The sequence below is a fragment of the Amblyomma mixtum genome, chromosome 3 (assembly GCF_055824585.1).
Source record: "Amblyomma mixtum isolate Tamu chromosome 3, ASM5582458v1, whole genome shotgun sequence".
In the NCBI taxonomy this organism is placed as follows: domain Eukaryota; kingdom Metazoa; phylum Arthropoda; class Arachnida; order Ixodida; family Ixodidae; genus Amblyomma; species Amblyomma mixtum.
The window spans coordinates 133,691,995-133,709,374 of NC_143014.1; the positions used below are offsets into that span (position 1 = coordinate 133,691,995).

General features: G+C 49.9%; 1 protein-coding gene across 1 annotated transcript; it reads right to left on the bottom strand.

The window, feature by feature from the left end:
• Positions 1-5,775: 5,775 nt before the first annotated feature.
• On the bottom strand, positions 5,776-7,944 carry LOC149351989 (uncharacterized). Its single transcript, XM_089575658.1, has one exon. The coding sequence runs from the start codon at positions 7,942-7,944 to the stop codon at positions 5,776-5,778; it is 2,169 nt and encodes a 722-aa protein (XP_089431784.1).
• Positions 7,945-17,380: the final 9,436 nt, after the last annotated feature.

A 17,380-nucleotide genomic window follows, 5' to 3' on the forward strand; every position in this document is an offset into this window, starting at 1 on the left:
GAGTTCGTGGACCTGCTACAGGAGGTCCTTGCACTACTGTTGAGAAGGGGCTTCAAAGTCACACTTGCCAAATGCCAGTTTGCAGTACCATCATTGACATTCTTGGGCTACGTTCTCTCCCAAGAAGGCAAACAGCCAAACCCCGCGAAAGTGGAAGAGATTTTGAACATGCCGAGGCCAACAAATGCGAAGTCTGTCCTATCCTGGCTACAGACGGCTCATACCTAACTTTGCCAAAATTTCATCACCCCTGCAGGCAATCGTCAGAACAGGAATTTTCACTTGGACTGCAGCTTGCAATTCTGCATTCCAATCGCTTCGGCAAGCACTAACAACAGCCCCCATACTTGCTCATTTTGACCCCGCCGTGCCAACTACCGTGACAACGGTTGCCTCCGCTTTGGCACTCAGAGCTGTGCTGTCTCAACACCAAGGTGCTAACAAAGTTGTCATAGAATACGCCAGCAGAGCTTTGTCAGCGCCAGAAAAGAACCTACACAGCAATGTTTGGGAATGTTTGGCTGTTCACTGGGCGATTTGTTTGAAGTTCCGCCCCTACCTTCTCAACAGGAAGTTTTGCCTTCTGACGGATAACTGGACCATGGCCTGCCTTACTAACAACATTAAGCCATCACGTCGATTTACTAATATGCTCATGGACCTTGTGGAGTTTGACTTTACTGTCCAACACAAGCCAGGAAAACAGAATGTGGTTGCGGACATGCTTTCGCGCCTTGCCTGTGCCACCATAGAGCCCATGACAACATTGCGTCAACTCCAGCGGGAAGATCAAGAATGCTCTTCCATACGCCACAAGCTGGTAAATGACGATGACTGGAGCGCAGACTTCCTCATCATGAAAGATATTCTTTATCGCAACACACATTCGGACTTGAACACAATTGTTGTGCCCGCCAAACTGCGCCAGTCTGCTCTTGAACTGACTCATGATAATGGCGGCCACATGGATGTAAAGCGTACACTTAGGAAAGTGCAAGGCCGCTATTGGTGGCCACGAATCATCAGCACTGTGACTGAGTACGTTCAAGGCTGTCACTTTTGCCAGTCGCACAATCGTCCTGTCACAAGAAATGTAGGAAAAACGGGTTTTATGCCCACAGCGCAAGTGCCATTTGCTGCTATTGCACTGGACCACAACACAATGCCTCCTAATGACAGCAACCATAAGTACATCCTCAACGTAATAGACTTTGCCACTCACTTCATTGTACCCGCTGCAGTGGCAGTGGTCACAACAAGCACCAAACAAGTAATTCACCATTTGTACTCGGTGTTCTACCGTTATGGTGTCCCCAATGACTGCTTGTCAGATCACGGCCGCGCTTTCGACTCCCATGAGTTTAAACGTTTTCTGAGACTACATGGCACTGAACAACACTTTTCTGTCCCGTACCGTGCGTCCAGCAATGGTCTCATAGAGCGAAGGAACGCAACTCAAGTTGGGAAAGAAAGCTTAATGCGGCAGCCTTTGCCGTCCACACTGCCAGAAACGTGAGCTTGGGATTTTCGCCCTTCGAACTTCTACATGGGTATGTTCCGAAACTACCAATAGAGAAGTTCCGCCGCGAAGCGACAACCAACTTTGAAACAAGGCTGCTAGACCTCATCGAACATCGCTCAGGGGCACATGCCAATTCAATTCAAGCTCAACAAGAACGGAAAAACCGTTACGACTAAACACATCGTGATGCCAACTTTCAAGTCGGTCAGTACGTGTGGCTTCAGCACCAAGAGCCCATTACAGATGGCATATCCAAGCTTGCCGCCAAGTTCAAGGGTCTTTACAGAATAGTCGACCAAAAGATGCCTGTCACCTTCGTAGTTCGTCGCGTCACTGCCCATCCTGCCAATACTTCGTCAAGGGACGAAAGAATTGTTCATCTGAGCCAGATCAAACGATTCCGGCCTCCGTATATCGACCAAGTCCTGCTAGACCCACAGCCAACGCCACTTCCATCATCAACTGAAAGTGCTGTGCACAGTGAAAATGGTGACATATCTGAACTCCCTCCCGTAACATCTGAAGTTATCGCGGACTGTGTTTATGAGAACACTGAGAACATTGCTCAGGCAGAGCAGCTTGCCCGTGTTTCCAGTCGCTCCCGGCATCATATTTGGCCGCCAAGGTGGCTGGAAGACTATGAGAAGTAAAGTAAGAGAACGGGAAATTTTTTAAAGAGGGGTGGGATGTGAGGACTGCCACATTATAACTTCTCCGACGCCCCTGCCAGTGCACGTGTGCGCGCCAGCCCCGCGCGCACCTCGGACTTACTTTCTCTGCGCTTCGACGGCATGTACCACACCAGCGCGTCACATTTAGCGCAGTCGAGAGCAGTATGCGCATATCCGGAGAGAGGCCGCTGGCTTGCTAGGCAGTCGGTTGAGTGCCACCGGGGCTCGCCGGACGCCCATGCCCATTCTCAAATAAACAGTTTTACTTTTGCACCTGTGCCTTCGTCTGCCCGGACACCCATCCGCCTCACAGCATTATATTTCGCCAGTACTTATTTGTATCTCACATCTCATAGATCAATTCCCCTTAACATGAGCTTTATTTTTACTGTAAGCTACAGTAGCACATGCCGAGTTTTTACAGTGGTAACAATTTTTGTACTGTTAACAGGATGCACGTCGAGCACATTTATGTACAGTTGTGGTCAAAAGTCTTCAGTCAAACTTTCTACTTTTGAGTCGCATGTTGAGCATTCACTGCAACCTTAAAGCCCAAAAGCACCTTGAAAGGCTGGGAAGCTGGGACGAGATTCTCTTGCCTTGCAGAAGTTTACAGCTTTAGGGGTGCCTTGAGTGTTTCACTGAATGCCTCAAAAGCAAACCCTCCACACTGAAGGCTTGACGGAGGGAGGTGAGTAAGGGGTACATATTTGGGCTAAAATATGCATCAATAGCAAGTGATGAGTTTTTACAGTAGGCACTGTGCTATCGCAGACATTTGTGCTTGACATAGCTTCTTTCACTGTGTGCTGTCAATATTTACTGACATTCTGTTAGCATCACCAATACTCTCTCTGTAGTTCATTGGCTGCGTATTGGTTGGCTGAGAGAGCTCGAATAAAAATTTTTGACTAACAGATTGTTGCTGCATCACTCTGATATTTATAGAACTTCAACAGTCGAGTTTTCAGCAAAAAATGCTGCTCAAAAGTATGCCTAGGGTGTGGCAAACTTCCAAGAATGAAATCATCCATCTTATGCTCAGCTGTGGTATCCTGAGGCCTCCCTTGTCACACAAGGTTGAGAAACAGCTTCACAGCTAAAAATCTTGCATGTATGGATTCTGCTTTAGGTCTTATCTGAAGCATACATCAAACACTGCAGACGTTGTTCTGGAGGCTGGCTTTATATAACATTGTCATGGCACCCTTCAGAGTTATGCTGCAGAAAAAAATGCAGCATGTTAGAAAACTTGGCACAAGAAGCCGTAGGAGGGCCCCTCGGGATAAAAGCTGAAATGTATACACATACATTTTGGGTCGCAACATGGTTCAGAGCATGCACCTGTATGGTGATTAATTTTTAATGCAAGCACTTTGCAGCACCTTTGCAGTAAAAATGCAGCACCTTTGCAGTAAAAATGTGCTGTTTTTATCAGATAAAACAAGAACTTGTCCTGGCATTGCACACAAGCAGTGTGCAGACTTTTCTCGTCCTGCAATACCAAATATAGCAAAAGCTTACCAGAAGTGCAAACAGGAGTGTTTTAATTCCTGGTAATTTACGATCTCAACGTAGACATCTGTAGTGTATGGTACTGCAACTTGAGCCCCCAAATAGATGCCCACTTCAATAAAAGATGATCGAGCATCGATATATGCAGCTTGCCTCCCGGACTCGGTTATTTTCCACCATCAAGTCCGAATAACTCCATGTAATAAATGCACGGTAGTTAATTTTACCAGCCAGAAAATTTGTTTTTTTTTTACTGTGCCATAGCCTGCAGCTGTTCACTGTACACTCAGCTGTCACAACATCATACATTCGTGCACACTTGCATTACTTTTTCTTTGTTCACATGCTAATTCTGCTAGAAAAGAAGTCAGTCCTTTTCATGTTGAACTCTAGCAGGCACGTAACATGGCCGCCAAGCATTTATTCTTGCTGGAAATAACAAACAGCATCTTTAGGAATTATTTGCCTGTGCGGATGCATTTGTGGTATTTGTAGGTCAGATGCAGTTGACTGCGACATCATGGCAGTAGGCCAGCGCTATTGATTGTAGGGGGGGGGGATCCTTTGAGGGGATTTGCTGCTTCGTTCTTGAGCTGTATCCGACTATAGGGCCCCAACTTTTTTATACTTCTCCTGTATTAGCCCCAATAGGCCTTTCCCAACTTTCCATTGTCATCTCCGTCGCCATCACTTCCTGCCATTTGAGTCGCTACTTTCGTGCACCTCTTTTTTCACTCCATCGGCCATGTCAGTGCAGATCCGATGCAGCTGCTCTTCCCTGGTATGTTCGCTGCTGTCGCCTCCAATGGCGGTGGCAGCCACCTTTTCATCCCATTTCCTCTAGCCTTTCCCTCAGCTTCTGGCTTTCCACCTTTTCCAACTCTAGCTGTGTTTCTAACACACCAACTCGTGACCCTACTGTGGCATTGTGGCACTTCACTTCCTCCAGTCGTGCACTCATTATACCTACCCATGAATTCTGCGTCCTTCCACATTCTCTTTAACCTATACATATGAGCAAATCTTTAAGTCAACTTCTCTGCAAGGCTTGTTTTCTAACCAAAACTTCTTTCCAGGCGACACTTTCGCAATTTTTCGTGGAAACATGAAGAGGCAGCTGCCTTCTACAGAAACTCTGTACGGTTGCCCGCTGCAAGAAGCGAGACACCGGACAGCCGTCCGTTTCTTCCATCCACAAGTCCACATTTTTTTTAACCTGGTGAACTTGCAAGGAATGTTATCAACCCATCGTACCCTTTCAAGAGCTCTCTCCAAGTTTCCTTGAAATCAACTTGCCACCACCCTGATTTTACGCAGAAGAGAACATCTGCCTCTTTTAACTTTCATGAAGAATGCGAAAGTGTCCTTTGGGAACATTTTCTGGCTTGGAAAACAAGCCTTGCGGAGAAGTTGACTAAGAGATTCTCACAAATGGTCAGTCCATCACCCTCTTGCATCTGCGACACCTAGTCGGCTTCATCCTAATCATTTTAGCTAGACTTGATTATTGCTGCCCTGAAAACAACACATGCAAACACATATGTTCAATCAACTCTCCAAACTGCGCAAGTTAGCTCTTTGTAAAAAGAGTAATGTTCGGCAATTCTTCTAACTCTTACAAAAAGCTAAATTACGATATGACTCTTACAAACTAATAATTGGAACATAAATAACTTCTGCTAGTCCTGAAATTCTTACCTGCTGGTTTGAATAACCAGGCCGCTAAAACAACTGTTGTTAATTCTGCTCCTAGTCCTGTACCTAACTATGCCTAACAACTAAAATAATACAAGAAGTAACTCATCAATTTGCCTCTGTGATGTCACTTCCGCTGCTGTCCGTTTGCCTGGTCCCAGTGATGAAGTGCATTCCCAAGAGTGCCAAACACAAGTTTGGATCGCACGAGTGCTCCAAGAAAACTTCCCTTTTTATTTATTCAAAAATGTTTATGCGTACGCTGTAGTTTACTGTAGTTATACGGTACAGTTACATAGACATACTAGCAAAGATGACAATGGTCTTTTAATGTCCTGTGGATATGTGAGCCTGATCTTTGAAAATAATGGTTCATTTTACAACATCACTAAGTTTCAGATATTGTGCAATCGCACACCAGCAGTCTGCAGTGAGTGCATCCAGCTGCTTGCTGCCGTTGCTAGCATCACAGACAACTGCCACGCGCACAACACCAACAAGCAACATGTAGTTTTCTTGAAGGTAGCGCCTTGCCTTTTGTTCGTCCAGAGACCCTTCAGGCTCAGATTCCGATAGTGCCACCAGCTCTTCACGCAGTAATGATGTTCCGCAAAGTTCTTCAAATGCGGTGGCATAGCCAAGCTCGGCAGGTGCTGGTGACCCTCTGCTGATGCTCATGACGAACCGCACTGCCTTGTTGAGCAAGCGCTGGTTCTGCTCCTTCGCATCGTCCAAGATTGCGCTTGCCCGCACCACATCTTTCCAAGCGGAGCATCTGATGCTTATCTTTGAGAGAATGATATTCTCGGTGACCATGTCACAAAGTACACCAAGGGCAGCATCAGAAATGCTGCCAACGACCATGATGTGCAGCTCAACCAGGCTGTTCTTACACTGGCCAACCAAGACAGACAGCGACCGAGCAGTCTTGGGGGTCAGCCGAGACATGACCAATGAAAGCTTCCTGAGGCACTTGTTGTTTTTAAGGGCATCAAATACATCAGCCAGCAGTTGGTCTGTCTTCTCACCAACTTTGTCAGCCCTGCCCGCGTCCAAGTAATAGGTCTCTAGGCGTCCACACGCCTTGAGTGCTGTGCAGAGTGCACCGATGACAGCTCCTGGTGCATTACCCTCATTGGCACTGCCGCCATCCCCGCAGTCGACGTGGAGAGCTTTTATGGAGGGATTCAAAGCCAACGATTTATACATGGAGCAAAGTACCTCACCAACACATCCCTCGTGACAGATCTTCACCTCTGCAGAGCATCCAAGGGCCTTTGCCAAGGCTGGCGACAGGAGGGAGTACCGGTCTACACACAGGCGAAGCTGGACACGTTTAGGACACTCCAGCCAGAGCAGCGGAAGGATGGAACTTCCCTCATTTAGAATAGACGAAAAGCTGCCAATCTCAGGCAGAACGAGGCTTGTCAGAGCATCATTGTTTGCAAGAGCCGAGCACAACATTTCGACAACTTCTGAGTCGCGCAAATGACTGTTCAAGTTGAGATGTTCCAAAGTGAAATTTCTAGACAGTGCCGTGGCAACATATTTCACTCCTCTGGTATCAAAATTGCAGTTTAGCAGTGACAGAGTTTGAATTGGGCGACGCCCAAGCAAAAACAGTGCCAATGGATATGCCAATCCGCGCCCAATAAATGTGTTTACCAGTGTAAGGTGCTTGAATGAAAAAATTCCTTCTAATGCATCAAAGAGGTCTCTCAAACAGGGACGACAAACTTGCGGTCCAAGTAAAAGATTGTAACTTGTGTGCTGGCATCTTATGTCCGCCTTGCACAGAGCCACCAAGGTCAGCTTGTGAATGACCCTACTGTTCCTGAATAAACTTGCCATTTCGCCACAGGCGGTGGCATTTGTGCTGTCCTCTATCGTCAAGTCCTTCAGCCGCTCACACGCGGCTAGCGCGAGGAGCAGGGATCTGGCAGATTCCTGTGACAGCCGGTTTCCTACAAGCTTTACGGTGTCGAGAGTGCGCGCGTTCACCTTCAGCAGTTCGGCCACTTGGGGCGCCAGGGCGTTGCTAACAATAACGTTGGTAAGCTCCAGGTGACGCAGGCACTGCGGCGGGCCAAAGGCCTGCAGAAATCCGATCCCTGGCTCATGCCTGTGACGGGGATGCAGCACGGCGCGTTGCAAGTTGGGCGCCGGCCCGACGATGAAGGACGAAACGAAGGAGAGCTGCTCGAAGTGCGCCTGGTGGTACACTCTCACCTCGCGTATACAGCGGTGTTGTCTGGGCAGCCATCCCATGAGGAAAGCTGCGTCGTTTTCATTAGTACCGCCAACATGGCACCTGGCCTCGCAGCCATCTTCATCGTCGTGGGATCGCAGACACAGCTCGCCCGGCTTAAACTCGGTCAACTTCAACCTCACCGTCCGCAGTGCCTTGTTCCACGACGCTAGCTGGTCGATGAGCCAGCATTCCGTGAACGCGCCCGCGGTGCAGGAGCGTTCGGTGGCAAGGCCTCGCAGCACACGTGCGAGAGTCCAACGCCAGGGGTAGCGGCCACCCGCACCGTCCATGCTGGTATCTAAACGCAGAAGGTCTGTGTCCTACAGAGAGACACGTGTCGCACCTGGCCGAAGTGTTGGCAAGGGAGTGACACTCTCATAGAGCCAATTGGACGTTTGTTTTCGAAGACGATGGTGGCGGCACCTGGGAGAGGCGGTAAACGCATCAAAAATCCAATATGGCGGCGCGCGTTTAGGCGGCTGGTTGTGGCCGGTTGCTCGCGCTACAGTGCACTGTACTCGCGCGTTCCTGGTGCTGGCGGCCGCTAGCTCGATCCAAGCTTTGTAAATACTGGGGATTAACTGCTCCCGCGCTGCAATCACGCTTTAATTTCTAAGTACTTACGGAATCTGCTCGCTCGCTTTTGTATTCCGATGTGTCTGTTGATGTAGCATGGTGCACGGTGGCGAGCGGCGCGACTGTTTAGCAGCTGCGCTCGCTCGAGAACGAAACGCGTAAATGGTTTTGTACAAAGAACAATTTATTAAAAGAACATCAGCAGTGACAATCGATGCTCAAAAAGTGATTTTAGGCATCAGTGACATTGCAGTATCAGTAACAGACATCCTAAAAATGAAAATAAAAAAACGCCATTATGTAAACCTAGAAGACATGAGCGCACAGAGAATATATAGGGGATAAAAAAAGGTATAGAGGTAGGTACAGTATAGATAATAAAATGCTACATGACTGAATATAGGTTTGTACGCGACTTTGTAAGAGATTTAGGTAAATAGCAGGGAAGCAAAACATCTGACATGTATTGAAACGCATCAGTCTGTGGCTATGAATAAACACACGCAGAGAAAGGCAGCGAAAATTTTCAACCTTTGACTTGTGTAGAAGAAATCACAGTGCGTCCGGGCTAGGGACAACATAATATGCTGCAGTGCTAGTTCTTAGTATAAAGACTCCAAGAAAAGCTCACTGTGTGACTCGACATGACGCCAATGACGCTGCTGCAGTGCGAATGTCGCCGTTTTCGCTTGCGCGGCTGACCGAGCGTCGTCTGCTTGTCGTCTGCTGCCGCGTTACCCGCGTCGTCATCTTCGCAACTAATTTCTTTGATATCTTATTTTTAATACCTATTGCTGGTTATAATTTAGTTCATAAGCATGTTTTTATAGTGGTCGAAAAATTTCACTTTTATTAGGCTTAACTGTAGCCGCGTTTACCGCCGATACCAGGATCGCTGCAATCGTTTCGACCATGGCGCCACCCTCGGCGCGGACGCGCAACTTGCAACATGCCACAACCCTGGTGTTGGTTCTTAATTACTCACACTGGCATGCGCAAAGCGTGGGAGGTCCACTTTAGAACAATGACCACTCGTTTCCACTCAGGGTTGCCAGGTCCTAAACTCGAAAAAGAGCCACAAAAATCATAAAAGTAACCGAAAAGTAGCCAACGTGCCGCTGAAGTGCCAAAAGTAGCAAAAAATAGCCTGCAGAAAAGCGTCACCACGGGCATAAAAGTCGCAAGAAGTTCATAATTCTTTTAGGACGCAGGGTAACGGTGGATGCGAGTAACTCTGGAGCACCTTGCTTTGAAGTAAAGCATCGCTAATCAAATGAAAGGAAACACTACATGAAAACCATTGGACAGAAGCACAGAAACAGGCGACGAATTTCTGAAGGGAGAGAAGGTGTGGGAAAAGTAACCACGTAACCAGAAAAGTTTTTCTTCTCTCCAGAAGAGGGGTAATTTGTGGCTCATAACAGTTTTAATTATCATACATATATGGCATGCGTGGCGTTCTTTTGGCACGAAATGTCTTCACTGCTCTTTAAACAAGGGCATGATTTGATATGCTTAAGTTATTTCATTTTCCACTTTTCTCCTCTCATCTCTTTTTTGACAAAAACAGACTGCAAAAGCAGACCGATCGCCATGTGCACTTCATACGTATTGAAGGCATAGAAAGCACAGCCCTGGTCAAATTTTTCATTTATAATGGGTTGATTTTCAGCCGTATAGTGGGGTACGTATGGCGCCCCATATATCGCTGCAAAATACGAACAGCGTTCGTCATCGCGTTTTAAAAATGTCGTCATCGCAGTACATTGTCTGCGCTGCACATAATCTCTGTCTCAAGGAGGCTTTGCAAACCAGCGCGCTGTTCTCGCTAGAGGCAGGGGCATGCGGAGACCACGTTCGCATCTGCGTGGGCATAGGAGCAGCCTAATTATTCTCCCGTTGTCTGCCACGTCATTGCTCGAGGAAACGTCATTCGTGGAAGAACGCGTATGCAGCGAACCTGACGGCCATTGCGCAGTGCATGCCCCTCTGAAACGGCTGGACGTTACTAGAAAAAAGCCCTATCTCAACAAAGATGCGATATGCCTGGGATGCTAAAGGACGCAGCGTCGCAAATATTCTCCAGCAAAAATTTTATTCATGCGTTTTGTGGAAGCTGAGTTATTTGTAGTCAAAATTTGAACTTCCGCATCTTCGCGCCTTTCCCTCTCCTCCCGTCACTTTTTTGCACGCTGAATGTCGGTCCGCCGGCACCACGCACTCGGCCCCTCCGTCGACGCGCGTGAGAAATCCCCAGGGGGCGGAGCCAACGCCTCCTAAACTGGTTTGGCGTCGACGTCTCTGGTGCGGCGAACCAATAAAGAGCGCTACATGACGCAATGCGCGCGGATTCGGGCGAAAGCTTGGCATGGTCACAGCGAGGTGCGGAAGTGGGAGTTAGTAAAATTGTATTGTAAATTATCGGCTCGCTTTTGAGGTCTTGTACGCGGCATGAACGCTCGGTGGCCTGTACTCTGCGTAATGCAAGCATTTTATAGCCAACTTCCAACACCCTTTTCAGGGTCCCTATAAAGGAAATCGTAGTACCCGGTTCGAAGGATTCCTCATGCTGTACAGATATCAGTGCGGGCATAACTGCTGAAATCGGAGCGCGCAAACAGAAGTTACAATATTGAAAATACAAACCAAGACGAAATCGCCTTTCACAAGCCTATTGAATTAGTCCAGTGCTGAAGATTGGGCGCCACATATCAGAACTGCGCTCTGCACATAATAGGCAGCGGAAGCTTATATGCAGCTGCTGACTTGACAGGGCAGCCCACAAATTTTAAAATTTCCAGCGTCGTCGTTCCGCGTACATGGTGCATGCGGGAGCCTTTTCATGACACCCCCCCCCCCCCCAAAAAAAAACTTTTTTTTCTTTTTTTGGGAAGGGGGGGGGGCGCTCTGGGGAGCGCGTTGGGGAGCTTCGTTCTCAACTCTATCCTGTTCTACAAGCCCAGTCCAGTGTCCAACAAGCCGGCACATTTCGACCTGTTATCCGCTATCCCCGTACCCCCCTCCCCTAACCCTCTGTCCCCACCGGCAATCAGGGTGTCAAACCGGAATTTTTTCGGGTTTGTTTCAGGTTCGGATTCAGTCCCGGGTTCGACACCGGAGCTACCTCCTCCAGGACCTAACCCCGATCTGGACCACTCCTTCACTCTCCGAGAGCTCGAATCGGCTCTGGCTGCTAATGCTACTGATATATTTGTCGATGCTAGAAGCGTGTCCCACCAGGCATCGGATCCAGGATCACCGCCGCAGTGCCGAAGGAGGAAGGAAACGTGGGCCGGAGACGGGGAGTAGGGGAAGTGAAGGAAAAACTGTATTCACATATTTACATTATTTACATAGAGCGGGGCTGAGAATGGCTCTCAGTGGAAGGGCAACGTCTTCGTCAACCGTAGTCGACCGGAGCTAGCAGGCTTCTCCGCCACACTCACGGCCGAGTTAAATATCGTCCGGTTTCCCCAGATCCCTGGCTGGGTAATAATGGTCGACGAGCACTGTCCAATCCGATGGACCGAAGGGGGCGTTCTTGTTACCACCCACGGCTGGGCAGGTGCGGGTTTATCCACTCTCACGCCGCTGGGTCGATGAGAGGGGGAGAATGCTGACTCATCCAGCCCTGTGGGAAAGGAATCTCCCGAAGTCCTCCAGCAGGGGAATGAACTTGCCTCCCCGCCGATTGCCCAGAACGCGAGTCGGGGACACAGAATTCTTCAATTATCCGCCAGCGTGACGGCGCCGCCAGGTCGCCTCCGCATTCACGGTGGTTGCTCGGACAATAGCTCCTGGGCCTCGCCTGCCTTCGTCGCCGCTGCACTCCGTTCAAGGAATTTCGCTGGGATTACTGCTGACAATGGCCTTTGACATTCCTGCTACACTAATCCGCTGAGGCTCGGAGGGGCATTCCAAGCATCCAACTTCCCATGGTCGTCGCGAGGTTGTCGACCTCGATGAATGTTCACGGTAGCTGCATGATCGGGCCCACGTGGTCCGAGTGGACACAGGTGTGACGGGAACACACAAAGAGAGTTAAGGGGGGGGGGGGGGGTAGAAACATAACAGCACGTCCGCCGCCCGAAGAGGTCTCGTAGTGGTTGCAGCCAACGCTGCTGCGCGCAGAGACCTGGAGTTGTGTCCGTTCGGCCTTTGGTCACAGCTGGGCCCAAAGGTTCTTCTTGCTTCGTTGACAGCTGTAACGAGCTCAACCAGCAAAGTCCAAAGCCCAACAAGCAGAAAGCGCCAAACTGACTTCAAGAACCGCCAAGCTGTTTTCGGTCAACAAAATCTCTTTAGAGAAAATGAGCTGTAGCGTGAAATTTACGTCCTCCTCCGAAAGTTGACATGTTTGACCAAACCAGAATACACAGAGCTTGTTTAGCCAAAAGGGAGGAAAATTTTCTAAAATTTTGGGGGGGTGCCGTAGCACGGTTTATGTCACAGAAAGCCACCGCCCGTGAGAGCACGAAGGGAAGGTGGAGCTGCTGAACACACATACAAAACAGACAAATATGATTCCCGCTAAAGCAAAAAAAAAACAAAATACAAATTTGCATAGCGGATTAACGTCTGGGGAGTCAGGAAAGGGCATTACACGGGAGAGCTTCGGCTGAGGCCATCAGCGTTGTCATTACCTCGCACTTTACTGCAACGCATGTAAACTGAGTCCGGCAATGCCAATCTCCAAATTTTCGCTCTCATTTCGCATAGGAGAGTGATATGAACAAAAGACAAAAACAAGCATTAAACTCAATATGAGATTATGCGTCATATCTGCCCCTTTCGCGGCCGCGGTCCGACAGCTGCTTTAGCAGATGAGACATTGCATAATGCTAGGAATTTCAGCTTGCATTTCTGTACAGGAGAGTTAAATGAACAAAAAGAAACAAGCAATAAACTGAATAGGATTATTCCTCGAAACCGTCTAGAAACAACATTACGATTAGAGGAATTTACTGGTTCCTATTCTTCAGCCGCCCCCTGCGCGGCCGCGGTCCGATAGCTACTCTAGCAGGTGCAAAATTACACAAGGCTAGGAACTTCAGCTTGGGACCCTGCACTGTTCTTCGTCCAAGTCTCGCGGTTCTGAAGTTTAGCTGACGCTCAGAAAGCAGAACGCGAGAAGGGAACGGACGAGTGCGAATGCCGTGCCAGCGTATCCGTCTCTCTCGGATCGGGTTCGCGCGTTGCGTTCTCTTGGCTTGTGTTCCCACGGGGCGGGTGCGAACTCTTGAGCACCGAGGTGCCAAATTGGGGCGGCTACGCGGTTTGGATTTCAGTCGAGCAGACAAAAAGAGCCGCACTTTCCCTTTTATTACCTCTTCCCGTTTGGCCACCTCTATACGCTTCCGCTCCGTGGAAGCCCTCGCTGTTGGTTTGCGGGGCGCGTCACTAGCCATCGCGGAACCGTCACAGGTTAAGTCGTCGGCGTTCGCCTCATTGGCAGTTTGTGATCCAGCCTGCTCTGGCTCACTACCGTGAGAGTTTATAAGGCCTACAGGGTCACGTTTGCCCTCTTCACCCGCGTGCTCTGCTGGCGCTGCGAATTCTGGAGCCTTCGAACTGGTGAGGACCTGCGCAGCGTTATCTCCAAGACTAAGGCCCTTTTCTTTGGGCAGCCTATCCAAGCGATTTGGGAAAATCGAGGGATGCTGCATAGGCAGGTCTTGGGAGACGGCTGCCTCGGTCAGACGCAGCTCGAGCGGGCTCTCGATCGCGACGCGGGCAGTAAGTTGGTCGTGTTGGATACCTTTCCTATCCTTATACTGGCGGTACAGCAGGCCAGAACGGAGCTGGAAAGGTATGTTCTTCCGTGACACACCTAGGTCACTTTGGTGACTCAAGTTTCGTAGAGTCTGGTTTTTCTCTTGCTCAGCGGTGAACGTTTCTCTGTCCACACGAAGGAGTTCGAGAAAGCCATCTGAGTGGGGCAACACTAGATTCGTTTTCAGTTCCTCACCTAGCCCCAGCTCATTATTTGCGCCTGCTTCGGAAGACTCACTATAGCTTGCACTACTATCGGTGCTCTTTACCCCTGTGCTAAAAGTGAGTAAGTCCTGGGCTGGCTCGTCATTAGGTAGCGCGGAGCCGTCACGGGTAAAGTCGCCGGCATTCGCCTCATCGACAGTTTGCAATAAAGCCTGTTCTAGCTCATCACCGTGAGAATTTATAGGCTTCGGGCTTACAGGTTGAGGTTTGCCCTCTTCAACCACGTGCTCTGCTGGCGTTGCGACCTCACGAGCCTTCGAAATGGTAAGGACCTGCGCAGCGTTATCTCCAAAACAAAGGCCTTTTTCTTGGGGCAGCATATCCGAGCGATTATTGAAAATGGAGGGATGCTGCTTAGGCAGGTTTTGGGAGATGGCTGCCTCGGTCAGACGCACCCCGAGCGGGCTCTCATTTGCGACGCGGGCAATGGGCAAAGACACGCAGTTTTCATTCATGATTTTAATTTCACTTCGCGCCGAAACCTCCTGATTTAATGTCGAATTCCTCTCGGCGCGCTTCGCCAGTAAAGTTTGCAACTCCAAACGCATTAAAGCAAGTTGCTTTTCATCGGCTTCCTTGAGACGAAGACGTTCCTTTTCTATCCTGTCAGCCTCCTCCTTAGCGGCTTCCTTGCGGTAAAGGCGTTCTTTTTCTATCCTGTCAGCCTCCTCCTTAGCGGCTTCCTTGCGGTAAAGGCGTTCTTTTTCAACCCTGACGGCCTTCTCCTTGCGTTCCCTTTCAACCCTGTCGGCCTCCTCCTTAGCGTTCCTGATTCCCTCCTGAATGACTTCCCAGGTCTCCAAAATTTTGTCTCCCTCCTTAGCACCACATTCCTTAATAGCCTCAATCAGCTGCGGCTTTCTGTGACTCTTCCTGGCCTCAATACCCAGCTTTTCACACAGCAACATCAACTCTGGCTTCTTTAGCTTGCTCAAATCCATGGCAACTTCCGAACGAGGACTTTCAATAATAAGCTGCTACGTGAAATGCTTAAGCGAGCACGTGCAGAAAAACAATCTACAGGTAGTGATAAATTTCCAGAGTTATCAAGCCTGGCAGATTCTCAAAGAAAGTCAAGCGCTCACCACTGCTGAAGCCAGGACCAAGCGTGGAAGATCCCACCGCTGCCAACCAGTTGATATATTTGTCGATGCTAGAAGCGTGTCCCACCAGGCATCGGATCCAGGAGCACCGCCGCAGTGCCGAAGGAGGAAGGAAACGTGGGCCGGAGACGGGGAGTAGGGGAAGTGAAGGAAAAACTGTATTCACATATTTACATTATTTACATAGAGCGGGGCTGAGAATGGCTCTCAGTGGAAGGGCAACGTCTTCGTCAACCGTAGTCGACCGGAGCTAGCAGGCTTCTCCGCCACACTCACGGCCGAGTTAAATATCGTCCGGTTTCCCCAGATCCCTGGCTGGGTAATAATGGTCGACGAGCACTGTCCAATCCGATGGACCGAAGGGGGCGTTCTTGTTACCACCCACGGCTGGGCAGGTGCGGGTTTATCCACTCTCACGCCGCTGGGTCGATGAGAGGGGGAGAATGCTGACTCATCCAGCCCTGTGGGAAAGGAATCTCCCGAAGTCCTCCAGCAGGGGAATGAACTTGCCTCCCCGCCGATTGCCCAGAACGCGAGTCGGGGACACAGAATTCTTCAATTATCCGCCAGCGTGACGGCGCCGCCAGGTCGCCTCCGCATTCACGGTGGTTGCTCGGACAATAGCTCCTGGGCCTCGCCTGCCTTCGTCGCCGCTGCACTCCGTTCAAGGAATTTCGCTGGGATTACTGCTGACAATGGCCTTTGACATTCCTGCTACACTAATCCGCTGAGGCTCGGAGGGGCATTCCAAGCATCCAACTTCCCATGGTCGTCGCGAGGTTGTCGACCTCGATGAATGTTCACGGTAGCTGCATGATCGGGCCCACGTGGTCCGAGTGGACACAGGTGTGACGGGAACACACAAAGAGAGTTAAGGGGGGGGGGGGGGGTAGAAACATAACACTACACGCTCGGCTCCTGGTGAGGATGCCATTACATATACCACACTTCGCAACCTTCCTGACTGCGCCAAAGAATTCCTCCTTCAAACCTACAATGAGGCCTGGAACAGCGGCTGCCTGCCGAGCTCCTGGACCTCCTCCCTCATTTCTATGATTCCAAAGCCGGGCAAACCTCCCTCTCTCTCTAACCTCCGCCCAATCTCCCTGACATCGTGCGTTGGTAAGACCCTTGAGCGCATGGCCTTGACTCGCCTCTCTAATTTTTTCGAGGCGAGGGAGTTCTTCCCCCATTCTCTCATCGGCTTCCGACGCCACGTCTGTGTACAGGACATGTTTCTGATTCTCCAGCACACCTTTCTGTCACCTACCCCCACTCAAATTCACGCACTTGTGACTGTCGATGTTCGCAAGGCCTTCGACAGTGTTTGCCACGACCACATCCTTTCCCAACTCGACTCCCTAGACTGTGGCCCCCGCATGTACTCTTATATCCGTTCATTTCTCTCTAAACGTGTGGCTCGCTTTCGAGTAGACACCCATCTGTCCGACCCCCACCACCTCACCTGTGGCACTCCTCAAGGTGCTGTTCTCTCTCCTACCCTTTTCAATCTTACTATGGCCCCTCTCGCCTCCCAGCTAGCTGAAATTCCCGACCTGCATCATATATTTTACGCCGATGACATCACTCTGTGGTGTTCGTCGGGCTCTCCCGGTCACGTACAGGACACCCTGCAACGTGGCCTAGATCTCATTGACTCCTTTCTCACCACCGCTGGCCTCTCTCCTGCTCCTGAAAAATCCGAGCTTCTCCTTCTCAACCATTCCTCATACCAGCGCTCACACAACCACTTCGTCTCTCTCCACCTTTCTGGCTCTCCCATTCCTGTCGTCACGCAGTGCAAGGTTCTTGGCTTTCCTTTGCATGCGACCAAGAACGTGCAAGCCCTCCACCACGCTGTCACCACCTGCCACTCCGTAACTCACCTACTGCGGCGCGTGGTCACTCAGCGCTCAGGTCTCCACGAGGCTCACGCGTGCCGAGTTGCCCACGCGCTGGCCCTCAACAAGGTCTTGTACTTTGCACCCTACATTTCCTTCAATCAGACTCGACTCAACACTCTCGAGGCTGCCCTTGTGGGCCTCTACAA

Excerpts from the sequence above, each read along its gene's own strand:
- LOC149351989 (XM_089575658.1), bottom strand. The coding sequence starts at position 7,944 with ATGGACGGTGCGGGTGGCCGCTACCCCTGGCGTTGGACTCTCGCACGT.